At 52.1% G+C, this 14,410-nt stretch overlaps 1 protein-coding gene across 1 annotated transcript in view; it reads right to left on the reverse strand.

Annotated features, from left to right (window-relative positions):
* Positions 1–13,989, reverse strand: part of JDP2 (Jun dimerization protein 2) — a 37,042-nt gene extending 23,053 nt beyond the window's left edge. Inside the window, exons 1-2 of the mRNA XM_074365218.1 lie at positions 13,777–13,989; positions 4,250–4,473 (exon numbers count right to left, since the gene is read on the reverse strand). Coding sequence (XP_074221319.1) covers positions 4,250–4,450 — 201 coding nt within the window. The 5' untranslated portion in view covers positions 4,451–4,473; positions 13,777–13,989. The remainder of the gene's footprint in view (positions 1–4,249; positions 4,474–13,776) is intronic.
* Between the last annotated feature and the right edge of the window lie 421 nt (positions 13,990–14,410).

The raw sequence follows: 14,410 nt of genomic DNA on the forward strand, positions 1-14,410 counted from the left end.
GACAGTCTGGGTTTTTTAAAGAAGCCCCAAAGTCCACATTTTCCAACTTTTACATATAGTGATTCATTGAATTAAAAAAAGAGAGAGCGAGAGAGAGAGAAAGGAAGGAAGGGAGGAAAAGGAAAGAAAGAGAGAGAAACAAAGAAGAAAGGAAGGAAAAAAGGAAAGAAAGAAAAGAAACCCACACTGTACAAAAGAAAGAACGAAAGAAAACCACACTGTAAGGGCCAAATTTCATCTGTAGGCTGACTCCTGCCCATGGAATGATGGTTTGCAACCTTTTCTTAAAAGGTCATCCAGGCCAACCTCCCTTGAACTTGAGTCCCCTCTAGAGCACTGCAGGGTGGCACAGAGGATGAGGGGTCCCATTTAGCAGGTTGTTAAGTAAGTACTTGGTGTGTGTTTGTGTGTGTGTGTGCATGTGTGTGCAAGGGCGGGGCTTCTGGCCTCCCTCCCCCACTTCTGGAAATGCATTCCAGGCCCAGAGGCAGGGCGTGGCCCCTGCAACCACAGCAGCCCACTCGGAGATGACCCACACAGGAAGGGCTGAGATCTCCAGGACAACAGAGTGTTTGATGGAGAAGTCCAACTCTAAGGGGCTGCAGAACAAAAAGTGAAGGAAGGAAGGAAAGCTCTGGAGAAAGCCAGAGAGCAGAGCTGTCTTGAAAAGGAGTACTGGAAAGGAAAGAAGAACAAAGAGGCAAGAGAGAAGCACTGGCTCTAAAAATCCCATAAACTCAGAATATAACATGCTCAGGTTCCCTAGCCAGGCATCACGGTGAGCAGCCCGGCCACTCACCGCCCACGTGGTCTGTTTAGTTTTCCTTCATGATACTGACCACTAGCTGGCCTTTTATTGTGTATATGAATTTGCTTGTTTTTGGATGTCCCCACTACAATACATAGTCCCAGAGAAGGGTAGGAGGTGGGGAGGCTTTGTATGATTTCGTTCCCAGTGTCTGGCACAGTGCTAGGCACATGATAAGTGCTTAGCAAGTATCTGTTGGATGAATGGACTGCAGGCAAGCAGATGGCAGTGAAATAGTTTCACGTGATGTGTCAACCATATAATAACAACATCAGCACAAAGCACTTTATCATTTACAAAATCTGTCCTTTGACATAATTCCTCCGATTTTCTTTTACCCAACTGCTTCATGTATGTGGACACGGCCCAAGTGACTGCTGGCCTCTGCAAGGCGGACAGCCCAAGACCGGCTCGGACAGAGCTGGCTGCAGAGCGGCTTGGCCCGTCCTCCCTCCGGGGGCCTGGGAGATGATCCGGCTGCAGAACTGCCGGGCTCAGCGCTAATGGGGCCATGTCATCAAAATGATGGTGCATTCCGGGGCCAGCTTCATCCCGCCTCCCCAGCCCCAAAGAGCGCTGATTAGAAGCCTGGAAGGCAAGCAGAGAGCACAGGAGGCAGCACAGCGTAAGGTTAAAAGCTTTGGCTGAAAAGTCAGACTGCCTGGGCTCGTTTCCTAGCTATGTGACCTTGGACGTCCCCGAGCCTTGTTGACCTCATCCATAATGTGCGCTTAACAATAACAACAGTAATAATAATGAATAATAATGACCTCAGAAGGGTTCTTGGGCGAGTTCAATGACATACTTCACAGACAGCACCCAGAACTGTGCCTGGCGCACACACCACTGTTATAGCAACATCGTCACCCCCACGCAGGGCCCAGCTCTGCCACTCTCCAGCCATGTGACCCCGAGTGACTTGACTTCCTCCTCCCGGGACCTCAAATTCCTCTTCCTTAAGATGGGGGAGAACCCAGTCGCCAGGATCGGGTAAGGAATAAACGAGATCCCACGTGTTAAGCACTTCCCACCGGGACCTGCTACATATTAAATGCTTAATAAATGTGAGCTTTATCTTATTATTAATCAAGAGACTTTTACTAGTCCAAAATGCCAATGTGAAAATCCACCAAAGGCAGTTTGCCATATGCAAATAAGTCTTTGGGATGTAAAGTTCTCCATGTAAGTTTCTCTTTCCACCTGCTTTCTTTTTCAGTTGGGAACTTTAGGAACAAGCCCCCTGCCCGCCCTGGGTCTGACCCAGAGCAGTGCAGGTCAGACCCCAGTGCCAGGCTGTGACTCTGTGCCAGCACTTCTTACGTGGCTCCATCTGCCTCGACGCCCCCACAATGCTGCAGTCTGACAGTGAGGGAAAGGACATGCAAATACACCCTAAAAATGGCTTTTTATTTTCACAGCCTGGATGGTGTGTGTTTGTGGGTGCCTGTGAGGATGGCACGTCACTGTCAGGTACAGGGCATACGCCACCACTTTGGGGGAGGCTGTGAATGTAAAAATACTCGATCCAAATAAAGGCCTTTTCCAAAAGCAAGCAAGCAATCTCCCCCGGCACCTTCCGCAGAGGGAAGAGGTGATAACTGAACCGCTGCCACCAGGCAGATCCCCGCTGGGCCAGCCCCTGACCAAGGCACCTGACTCCATCAATCCCACAGCCTCCATACCCCAGTGAACCTGCTCAGCTACTGGTTTTAAATGGTTTTAAATACTGTGGAGTCACCCAGAAACAGGGGCTTTCAAGTTCTGGGCCTGGGAAGGTGAAAAGCAAAAAAACCAAAGACAAGGGCTCTCCATAATAAAAAAACAGAGGACTAACTAAGCCAGGGAGTGCTATTGACAGCACGCTGATTTTACAAAATCAATTCGGAAGAATCTAATTACCGTCAACTCTCATCTTGTAATCACCAGTCTTTAGTGGGCATCTACAGTGCCCCTAATCCAGGTGTCCCCAGCAGAAATGCCTATGGCAGGGGCCATGCAGTCCGAGGTAAATGAAGGCAGCTAGCTGGTGATGACAAAGAGCAAGCCCGACAGTATAGGCAGAATCAAGCGTAGCGGGGCGCTGCGGGGGCCCGTGGCAGACTGGAGACAGGAAAGAAGTGAACAGGGCACCGTGCGGCCAGATCCTCCTATTTTGTAATCAAAGATTAAAATCCCAATTTTCAAATGAAATGTTGGTTCAAGCTTCTTTTAAAACACTGCACAGGCCTAACAAAACACATCTGAGAGCCAAGGCCAATCTGCCAACGGCCAGCGTACCATCCTGGTCTGTGCCCCCGGCAGCCCTTGTGTGCAGTCTTGATGGTATTCATGGGGAGAGGAGAGGAGAGCAGGAATGGCATAAAATACCCTGTGGGTACCCAGACACCTCTCTCCACTCAAGAGTCCCTCTCTCAGAAATGTCCAGCCATACGAGCTCCATCCTACAGGATGAGCCCCGCTCCAGGCACGCCTTTGCCTGTGAATGCTCCCTCCCTGTTGAGCGGTCCAGCACCTGACACTCAGATGCTTCCAACCAGCCCTCCCCACCCAGCCACCTCTCCAGCTCCCAGCACCAGCTCCTCCTCCCTTCCAGGTGGGCAGCTATCCTGTTTGGCCTCTGAAGAAATGGCCTGCTGGGGTTCTCACTGGATCAGACCTTTGGACAAATCATCAGCCCCGGCGAAGTGACTGTGGGCAGGGCCCAGCACAGATGCTCACCCATGCTGGGGACCTCTGCTCCTCACCAGTCCCCAGGGAAAAGCTACTCTTCAGGAAAGCTGCAGCTGCAAGGGACCCAAGGAGGGTGTCTCCATGTGTGGGTCCCCTGCAAACATTAGCTGAGGTAGGCGATGCTGAGCGACTGAGGTCAAGTCCAGCTCTGGCAACGGCTTGGGAAGGGAGCCCACACCACCCCTCCTCCAAGTTCCTGCTTTCAGCTCCAGCCTGGGGCCAAGAGTGATACAGGCAATGATGTGACTAATGATAATCATTTTTAAAGATAACCCAAGACTGGCGTTGCTTTGTATACTTTTCAAAGCATGTGCACATCTCCATTATCTCCCTTGGTTGCCCCAACACCCCAGAGAGAGGACCAAATATTATTATTCAATATTTGTATTATTAATCACTCTTTCCTTGCCCCTTGAAGAACCAGAGACAAGGTCAGCATCCTGCCCTAACCTCATGCTTCTCAAATGTTAACATGGCCATGAATTCCCTGGGTGAGCTTGTTAAAATGCAAATTCTGATTCAGAAGGTCTGGTGTGAGGCCTAAGATTCTGTACTTCTAATAAACTGCGAGGTGACATGGATGCTACTGGTCCTCAGACCCCACATTAAACAGCAACGCTTAGGTCACACAGTGAGTTTAGGGCTGGACCCGGGACACTAACTCAGGCATCCTACCCTGGGATCCTGCTTGGGGGAAAAAGGCTTGCTCACCTCACTTTTCACGGGCTGGGGCCTCTTGCCCAGTTTCACCTCCAGGAAGTGCAAAGGGGCGATCATGGCCCCAATGTTGCGGATGTCGGCGTATTTCAGCTCCTCCGCGGTCAGAGCTGAGCTGGGGAGTCCGGTCAGGGGGCCAAGCCCTGGCAGAGAGCCCGCAGTCACGGAAGGGTCTGGGATCTGCCCAGGCATCATAGCAGGAGGAGCGGCAGTCCAGCCTGGAGTGGGCAGAAGAGCAGTACCAGCACTGTTAGCCGGATGACAGGTTCCATGAGGGGCTTACATCCCCAGGTCTTGCCAGGACCGTGTCCTTTCTTTCACCCATATTCCCCTAAACCCTTTCCCCACCTGAAGGTGCTCTTCCTGCCCTTAAGTTCATTCTGTTCTTGAGAGAAACTTGATCAATTAATTCACACCAAGGTTATCCTTGGCACATCAGCAATGCCTACCCCAAGCATAAGTCACATTGAGTCAGCATTTGCTATGTGCTCGGCACGGCAGTAATCCTTCAGTCAGCCCCATCAGACTGGGTCAGAGCCCATGACACAGAGGGAGAAGCCGAGGCTTAGAAAGAGAACTCTCTCAAGACTGTACACAGTTAAAACTGGAGGAACTGCATTTAGACTGCAGCACACTGCCTCTGAAGAAAATGGATCAGGATGGAGGCATCTCAAGCACCTTTGCACCTGTTTAAGAGGGAGCTATTTTGGGGCTGGCATGGTGCCTCCCCTCAAATCACACATCCCATTCTGCATACTTGTTAAGACACCCTGAATATGAGATGAAGCAAATCTAAGTTAAAAGTGAGTGTGTGCATCTGGCATCTCTGAGGAAAAGACTGAGGCAAAGGAGATGGAATTAATTAGCACGTGCTTCCCCCATAGAGCCCAGTACCAGAAAAGTCTTCCACAGGCTCTTCACTTTCGGAGCGAACACATATTCTAGCTCTGCCAGACCCAGAAGGTTTGCAAAGGAAGACAGATTCAAGCATGAAAGATAAATTAGAGAGGTCAACACCAAGGGGATTCTTTTTTCTTCCTTCTTTTTACTGGGGGAAGTTCATAGGTAAGAAATGATCACTTCAAGGCACACATGGCAGGGAAGAGAGCTTGTCTGCCAATAAAGTCAGACTTTCTGGTCACTTACAGGGCTCCGACCCATCCATCCATCCATCCATCCATCCGATTGACCACCTACTCTGATCCAGAAGGCACTGAGAATGCTGTGGAGATCATCTGCACACAGCCTTTGCTTCTAAGCAGCCTTGTAGCATTTTAGTACAAAGCTGCTCCTGGATTCTAGTTCTGTAAAGAAAATAATTTCTCCCCCTTCCCATCTCTCTGTACAGGGCCATAAAGTCAAAACCTCATCTGTCTTGAAAATTCTGGGGGAGAAGTTTTGACCTATTCTTCTGTCTTCACTCTCTCTTCCCACATAGAGGGGTGAACTCGGCGAGACGGGAGATGTGATGTCCATCAGACCACGTGCCTTTGCTGGGCAGTTAATGCAATCATATGACCACGTCGTCTTGGGTTCTCTGCTTCCCACAAGAGTGGCCCTGGAGGGTGACCCAAACCCCCTGCCCCCATCCAGATTCTCACATCTAGATTTCAAGAGAGGGGCATATTAGGGAGTTCATTTGGGCCACAAGCGCAAGCTGCATTCTCCACCGCCATCTCACTTTTAAAGGTGAAACTTGTTCCCGTTCAGCTCCATATTTCTTTCACAATGGGTTCCGCACTCTGAAGGGAGAAGCTCATATGAGTGATTTGCACCCTCAAACCACAAAGACTTCCACTAACATCACTTTCTTTAAAGGAAGGTGCTTACGAGACAGTGGACCTGCCCTTCATCCTCAGCACCAGCCACATCTGCCATGAAGCCATTTGCACACAGCTCCCCGCCCTGCGCCAAGTTTACATTCAGTGCCCCAGGCCCTTTCATCTGCACTCTACCTGCTTCACCTCCCGCACCTGGTGCCTCAGCCCCTCCTTCCCACCCCACATCCTTTCTCCCCTTCCTTACCACCCAGTGTCCCCTGGGCCATCTCAGAAAAGGATCTGAGACTCATTCACATCAAGTTATAGTCTTAAACTGGAGGGGGCCCTGTACTCATCTAAACCACATCCTCATTTTGCACATGAGGAAATTGAAGCTCAGAGAGGTTAAATGACTTGCCCAAGGTCACACAGCTAGAGAAGGACAGAGCCAGGGCTGGACTCCTGGTCCCTGGATTTTAGAAGCCAAACTTTCCTACCTTGCCCTTTTTGCTTCCCTTTGAGGATCCAAGAGATGTCAATGCAGAAGGAATGACCTTCTAATGGTGGACTTTCAGACATTAGCCCATAATGGCGGATCATTCTCTTGCACAAAGGACCCTCTACTATGTCTCCCATGGAGATCTTGATTTAGGAAGTTCCCTGAATAAACCCATGGAATCCTAGGTGGGGGTCCAGACATAGAAATGGTCCTTGGGACCTCTCGTATGTGACTGGTTAATGTGCTGTGACCCTCCTTAAGCCTGAGCTGGACTGGAAACCAAGGTCAGCAAGAAAGTCACCTCTTCCATCTTCCAAGCCAGGCCTGCAACGCAGAGAGGGCAGGAGGCTACTGTGGGGTATGGTAGATTAGCTGTAGGTCTCTCAGGGTCTCCTCCCGGAAGAATAAGAAAGGCGCCAGTGTAAGGACTCACTCCTGTGTGGCACAATGCTGCCCGGGCCCAGCCATGTGGACACTCAGCGGGCAGAGGAGGGTGATTTCAGTCTACCTGAGCCAAACTGACAAAGGAAACTCACATTTTCTCAGAAGAGGAAAAAACCCTACAAAACCCTCTCTTCTAGACCTGAAATGATGCTACAAGGAGTCAGTTACCCCGGGAAGGATGTTCAGCTGAGCTCATCAAAATGGTCAGGTGATGGGAGGCTGGAAAATGCTCTATGCCTGGTGCTTCAGCTGAACACAAACCGCTAACAGGGGAGGAGGGCACCACACCTCAGGTATGGAGCTAAGCAAAAATCTAGTGCAAAATCCCCTCTTTGGCCAGAAGCCCCCAGAACCTCCCTGTCCTGTAAGGACCCACTCATGTGTGGCAAAATGTACCACATGGCTGGGCGCAGGCAGCACTTAGCAAGTGAAGAGGTGATTTCAGGGAGTGAGTAGCAGTCAGGGATGAGCGTGGCCCTGCGTGACCCCAGTGCCTAGCTTCATTTCTGGCACAGAAAGGTTAATCAACAAATACTTGTCGGATGAAAGAACGAAGGAATGAGCAAATGATAAATTCACAGTGGAGCGAAATGCAGTGAGTGGGGTAAAGATCCGTCTCTGGAAGTTTATGTGCTCATTATCCACCTCCATATTACTTGTTCCCACAGTAGACCCCAAGAAAGATCCTCCAGAGGCTTCTCTCTGTTTCCCCGCCTAAGCCATCTCTGGGAGATGGAAGCCAGACCCCACTCTGTTCCAGGAATGATAGGCTCAGCTTGCAGCTTCTGTTTATTTTAATACAGATGGTATAAATGAGACACCGACAAATGATCCCCAAATATAATGAATTCCCTGCTACTCTGGCAGAGGGAGCAACCCCCTACCCTGGGAGCATCAACCTTATGAATTCTTGCCATTCCTGCTCCCCTGAGAACCCATCCCAATGACAAGCCTCATTCAGGGGATCAAGCACCAGGCTTTCCTCTGCAGAAGCAAAAAATCCCCTTCTCCTTCCTTCCCCATCAAGGGCGCCCCGAACTGCTCCGATACAAACCACAAAGTCCTTAACACATGCCATTCCTAGGAGACAACCACAACAGCTGACATTTACCAGTGAGAAGTCATCCTAAACAGCTCTGGGGGCGGGGGGCAGAAGATGGAGGGGCTGGAGCAGCTGCCTTTCATAACTGGATCCCCATTAACTGGAAAGAGCTGGCTGACGATCCAAGGCTGCAAGGCAACTTTTGGTGATTTGAAAAATAAAACAATTTGATGTGATTTAGGGATCTATAAAAAATGGAGGAGGGGGCGGTGGCAGGGAACAACAACAGCCAGGAAGAATTTACCCACTTCAAGGAAGACATAGGAAAGATGACAAGAGGTGAAATCGCTTCCCGAACTAGTTGTTCCATCCGGAAACAATTTAAGAGGAAAAGGAGAACTATACACTAAAAGTTTCAAGGGAAGAACCTGGAGTTTTCCCTTCAGGGCCCAGGGGTCCATGAGGAAGATAAACACCTGCCATGTCTCCATTAGTAACTGGGACGCATAAATAAAGAGCAGGCGCTATACACCGGCAGGAGACCCACATGGCCTATTTGTGCCTCAAAAGACGGGCCTGGAATCCAAAAAGACTTTGGCAATTCAGGGTGCAGACCAGGAACAACTTGGAAACTAGCCAATGAAGAAAAACGGGGTAATGCACAGATCCAAGATGAGACTGATAGTCAAGGCATGAGTAAGACAGAAAGTGTTCAGAAGGTCACAGTGGACCCTAAGCTGCTGTTGAGCCTAAGATTTGGGGTGGTTTGATGCAGCTCCCTAAAAGCTAGCTAGAAAGAAATAGGAACCAGGTGGATCTAAAGAAAAGATCTAGTATCTGTATCTCTCTTTTCTGACTTCCTCAGGGACCTGTAGGCACATAGTTTGGGGTGCTGCCCTATACCAAGTAAAAGAAAAACCACAAAACACTTTTAAGTCCAGAAAATGGGCGAGATATTAATGTGAAGAGTCATTTCAAAAAATGTGACAATGAATATATGTATGTTTGTGTATAATTGAAAAATTGTGCTCTACCCTGGAATTTGACACAATATTGCAAATTTACTGTAACTCAACAAAAAATGTTTAAAAAAAAAAAAGTCATTTCAGCTGAAAGAATGAAGGGTAGAAGTAACTTAAGTTTTTCCCTCTTATTTTCTTCCCTTGTTTACAGTATGTAAATCTGTAAGATATTATCATATTTTAATGGGAGTAACTACAAATAAACAGCAGTCTTGCTTTGATGGGTCAAACTTATAAAAGGCTATTATTCTTAGAAAGTGCCCAGTAATCAGCATCTCCGCCTAGAATGGCAAAGATTGATTTTTTATGAAAGAGAAAGAGAGGTTAAGAGAAAGTTAGGATTTGCATCATGAACTTCCTGTCCATAGTAACAAAAGTTGAAGGGAGGCTCTAAAATCCCTGGCACACAGCTGGCCTGGGCTGGCATCAGAAGCCAGGGGTGGGTGTGCAGATGAGTGTAGATGGTCTAAGGCTGCAAGGCCTGAGGCTAAGAGAAAGCGGAGGTGAGTGAGGGCAGCTCAAGAAGCAAGAGAGGTCAAAGGGTCAGGTCCCAGGAGCACTACCTAGTAGGGATGGAAGTCAAGAGAAAGTAGCCCGCAGCTGAGAGCCAGCAAGAACAGCTGGGAGGTCATGGGAGCTGGAGCCTGGGGAGATTCCCGGGAGGAAAATGCGGAGGGTGGAAGTCCATGCCAAGGGTTGGGGAAGAGGGGGCAGAAAGGTGCCAGACCCATCATCGCGGAGCATAGTACTATCACAAGTCTTGGAAAATTAAACACCAAACCTGTTCTTGGAGCTAAGGGATCGTCTGGGATGACCTCTCTCCTGGAATCTGAAATGATGCAGGTCAACCAGCTTCCCAAAGACAAGGGGCTCCAGAAGGCAAGGAGCAAAAGGACAGAGAGCTCCATGATGGAGAACAAGGGAGAGCAGCAAGAGACGGGCTCTGATGGCTGTCTCAGTTCTGCAGGCAAGAGAACGAGACGGGTTCAGAGTGGAAACTCCAAAGCCAGATCATCTGACTGTGAATCCTAGCTCTGCCCCTTACTAGCTGTGTGACCTTGGGAAAGTTCCCTAACCTCTCTGTGCCTTACTTTCCTCAGCTGCAAAATGGGAATGATGACATTATTTGCCCTGTAAGGCTGTAAGGCTGAGAAAAGGATTAAATTAGTTAATATTTGGAAAGTACCTGGAACAGTGCCTGTACCTGGTGAGCGTGAAGTCAGTGTAGCTTCGAGGGCCTTCCTTCTGTAGGGACACTAGTGCTGGATGACCCTTTAAGGTCCCTTCTGTACAGTTCCCATTTCTCATCTAACACCGATCTCCCTTTCCTATGGCCATGAAGAGGATTCCCCCATAGAGGAGTCTCTGCTCTCCCAATTTCCAGCTCTAAACCTCAAGGGGGCAGGACCATCCTGCATCCAGGCAGTTACTGCAGAACAGAAACAATAAGTGCCAGACCGGGCCTGGGTACAAAGGTGCAGAAATAAGGCCGAACACCTGCCTTTTGCTTAGGTTTCTTCTAAGTTCTTCTCCATCTTGCTCGCCAGAACACAGCTGCACAGATCACTGGCAACAAGGCACTCCTAGCTGGCGGGGTTCCCACACCTGCCTCAAGGAGCAGAGGGCCAGCTCCTCCTATGTCCTTCAATCCACCATATCCCTGCACTGCTTACAAGGGGTCACTCCTCAGATCTTTGTAAGAAGAAAATGACAGTGACACGCCATGATCCCTGCATAGCCATCCCAGAAGAAACTGGAACCTCTCTCCACAGAGAAAAGCTTTTGACTAGCCCTGCCTGTAAGCACAGCTTTTCCCCTGCCTAATAACGTAGGTGCTCAATAAATACACACTCAGTCATTTCTGCCAGGATCTTATCCTGATCAGCACTGGGAAGGAACTGCCAGGGGGCCAGCCTTCTAGCATGTCTTCCCACCTTGTCCCATCTCTGTTCCTTGGTGCCAGGAGTTCACTGTATGATATGTAACATAGACACACATAGCATGTGGTCAGCCCTTTGGGCCTTTTTTAAAAAACGCCATTGGCCAGGGAAAGCTTTGGAAATGGAGCTCCACAAGAGGAATCCCATGGACTGCTGCAAGAAAACAGAAAAAAAAAAAAAAAAGCCCTAGAATGGTGAGCTCTGGCCGGGCCTCCCACAGCCAGCAATGAGTGTAAAGAAACACAGGCTGAAAATTCCAACCCTGGGTCGCTAAGGCATTTGTCTCTGCTGAGCTTCGAGAGGCCAAACCACACACACGCACAAGGGTGCGCGCGCGCACACATGTATGCGTGTGCACACACACACACACACACACACAGGCACACGGAGCTTGGCAGCCCATAAGTTCCAGAGCTGGTAACACAAGCCACGGAACCGACTGCCAAGACAAGCAACAGAACGAGCCAGGCCCAGTTTCATTGGCCACCATACGCTGCATATGGCCCGGGACGCAGCCAAAACAGTGTTCTCACCCTCCTCAAAGACATAGGAGACCCTCTGTTTTTAAACACACCTCCACAGAGCCTTAATTAAAGGAAAATGGAAAAATAATGTGCCTGCTGCTCTCCCCCTGCCTATATAGGTATGCACACACACACGCCTGTACACACTCACTCTATTTTTCTCTTCCTCCCATTTCGATTTCCAGCATAATTCATTCACATGGAAAAAAAGCAAACTGCATCCTGCAGCAAAAAGCAGAAAAGAATGTCTCTTGCCCTCAGCCCTGGCTCTGATTCCTCAAGTTGAGCTGGGGCTGAATGAATACAGAGTAGGCCAACCTAGAGTCTGCACTGGCCCTTCTCTTCCCAAGCGGAGCTGGAAACCGTTGTGCAAGGGACAGCCCGTCACAACACCAGCAGCCCCACAACAAACAAAGCCTGGAGTGCCTTGCCCTTCTCAGGATGCTGCAAAGGGTCCTGCAGGTTGGAAAAGATGCCCATCTACCTTGCAAACAGGTGGAGGAGGCAACAACAGACGCTGGTGGCAGCAAGAGCTAAGCAGTGAGTTGGTGGAGAGATCCTTGTCCAAATCTTTCCTTAGGGGACACTGATGCCACTTATCAACACACCTCCTTGGGAAGGCTGCAACCAACTGGGAGAAAAATTAGAAGCCTCCACATCCATGCCTTCCAGCTGCCTTTCAAATCTCACAGCACCCGGCTCTTCAGGAAGATTCTGGAGCTGCCTGCAGCTCTGAACCAAAGCCAAAGGAGAAGGGGAACAGAAGAGTCTTTGAGAAATCCGTCCTCCCTGTTTTAAACAAGGCAAAACCTTAGCCAGCCAGAGGCACGAGAATAGAGCTTGCTTCTCTTCCCTGGTCGTCAGGTTTATATAAAATCAGAGCCATGCTCACACCTGATACCTGGTTAAACTCTCCCCTAGAAACCTGCAAAGGAAGATAAGGTGCCCATCCAAGCTGCAGCCAGATTTGCTGGAAAGATGAAAGTAATGGGAGGTGTTTTTAAAACCCTCAGGGAAGGGAGGTTGGGGGAAGGGAGATGACATGTGAACACAGTTCGGTGCAAGGCCTTAAAGGACAAGCAGACACTCAATCATGGTTCAAAGATTCAGTTTCTGATGCTTCTCAAACTAGGACCTCGGGGAGAGTCCACCAAGATTTAAGTCTGGGAACACACACCCACACAGTCTGCAAGTCCTTTTTTAAGAGGCAGACCTGAGCACATCTGCCCTGAGCACATGTGGTCAGGCCACAGGCCGGTGTACTGCATGCCAGTAGGGAGGGCAACACACTGGGCAAGGGTCGGCCACCTTGAGACTAGAGCTGACCCAAGGGGTCAATTGAGCTCCCTTTCCACCAGCCTGTTTATCTCCAGCCTCGTGGATGGCCCATTCATCCCCGCAGAAGAGCAGAGGCCTCCCTGTCCTCCCCACTCTACCACCGACACAGGCAAAACCTGGGTCTGCAACCCCAGGGTCAGAGGTCCAGGCCATAAAGCCCCACCTCTCAGCCTCCTCGGAGGGGAGGGGCAGAAGAGGGCCCTCTAAACTGGGCTGGGTCGAGAGAAGGAACTGGTTACCTAGAGGAGCTGACTTGCCTCCTTATGTAACCTGGCTTGAGAGCTAGGGGATCCCAGAGGGAACCAGGGCCGCCCCAGACCCCTTCCCAGCTCAGAAAGCCGGAGCAACGGCCCAGAGAGAAGCCCTCTTCATTGTATGGAGAGCCCCAGCCCTTCTCAGTGCCCTCCTCCAGGTCCTCAAGGAGCCGCGCTTCCTCCCTGCGAGGGGGGTGGGGCGGACACGACTTGCCAGCAGGTCCCTGTCATCCCTCCGCGACCAGCACCCTGCACCTCCCTAGACTCTCACCCTTCATCTCACCCCATGGCTCGTCGCCCCGGTCAGATTTCTCCTCACTCACCCGCCTGCCCCGCCGCGCAAGAAGAGCACCTCCCTGCAAACGGACGGGGGAGGAGAAGGCGGGAGGGAGACAGAGAGAGCGCCCCGGCAGCCCCGGGAGCGGACGGAGCCTCCCGTCCCAGGGCGGGAACCAAAGGAAAGCCACCGGCTCGCGGGCGCGCGGCGGGAGGGACACAGGCGGCAGCGCCCCCGCCAGGACAGCGCGGAGTCCCGGGGCTGCGGGAGCCTCCCTGCGGGGCGCGGGTTCCGGGGCCCGGCGCGCTCCGCCCGCGCGGGGACGGCCGTCCCAGGTGTCCGCGGCCGGCCCGCCCCACCCCGCCCGGCCCGGCCCGGCCCGGCCCGGCCCGGAGCCCCCAGCGCGCGCCCTCGCACCCACCGTGCAGAAGCCGCGAGCGGAGGCGGCGCCCCCGGGGCCGGGGCCCGGCTGCCGGCGCCGTGCCTGCTCAGCGCCGCTGCCGCCCGGCCGCCGAGCTCCGCCCGGTGCCCAGGCCCGTCCCGGCCCGGGAGCCGCCGCGGCGCCAGCCCCGCCGCCGCTGCAGCGTCCGCCGCCGCCAGCGCCCCCCGTCGCGGCCGCCGAGCGTCCCTCCCGCAGGCTGTGGCGGGCGGCGGGACGGGTTGCATCAGCCCCGGCTATATAGCGGCCCTTGGGCGGCGGGGAGGGGTCGGGAATGCGGAACCGGCCAAGCTGCCAGCTCCAGACGTCAGAGGGGGACGGAGAGGAAGGGAAGGAGGGGACACGGGAGGAGGGGGGTGTGGATCCGGCGCTTCACACCCACTGACCTTCACCTCCCCCGCCGCCTTTCGCGCCCTCCTCCCGCGGCTCCTCGCGCTCCTCTCCTGGCGGGGGCGGCCCCGGCCCCGCAGCGCCGGCCGCGGCTCCATCGCGGCCCCCGGCTCCCCCAGCCCGCGGTGCAGGAGCGCGCGAGAAAGCAGGACGCGGCGGGCGGTTATGTAAGAGCATCCCCCGCGCACAGCCGCCGGCTCCTACCCCGAGACACAGCTCAGTCCGA

This window comes from Camelus bactrianus, chromosome 6, assembly GCF_048773025.1.
Source record: "Camelus bactrianus isolate YW-2024 breed Bactrian camel chromosome 6, ASM4877302v1, whole genome shotgun sequence".
In the NCBI taxonomy this organism is placed as follows: Eukaryota; Metazoa; Chordata; class Mammalia; order Artiodactyla; family Camelidae; genus Camelus; species Camelus bactrianus.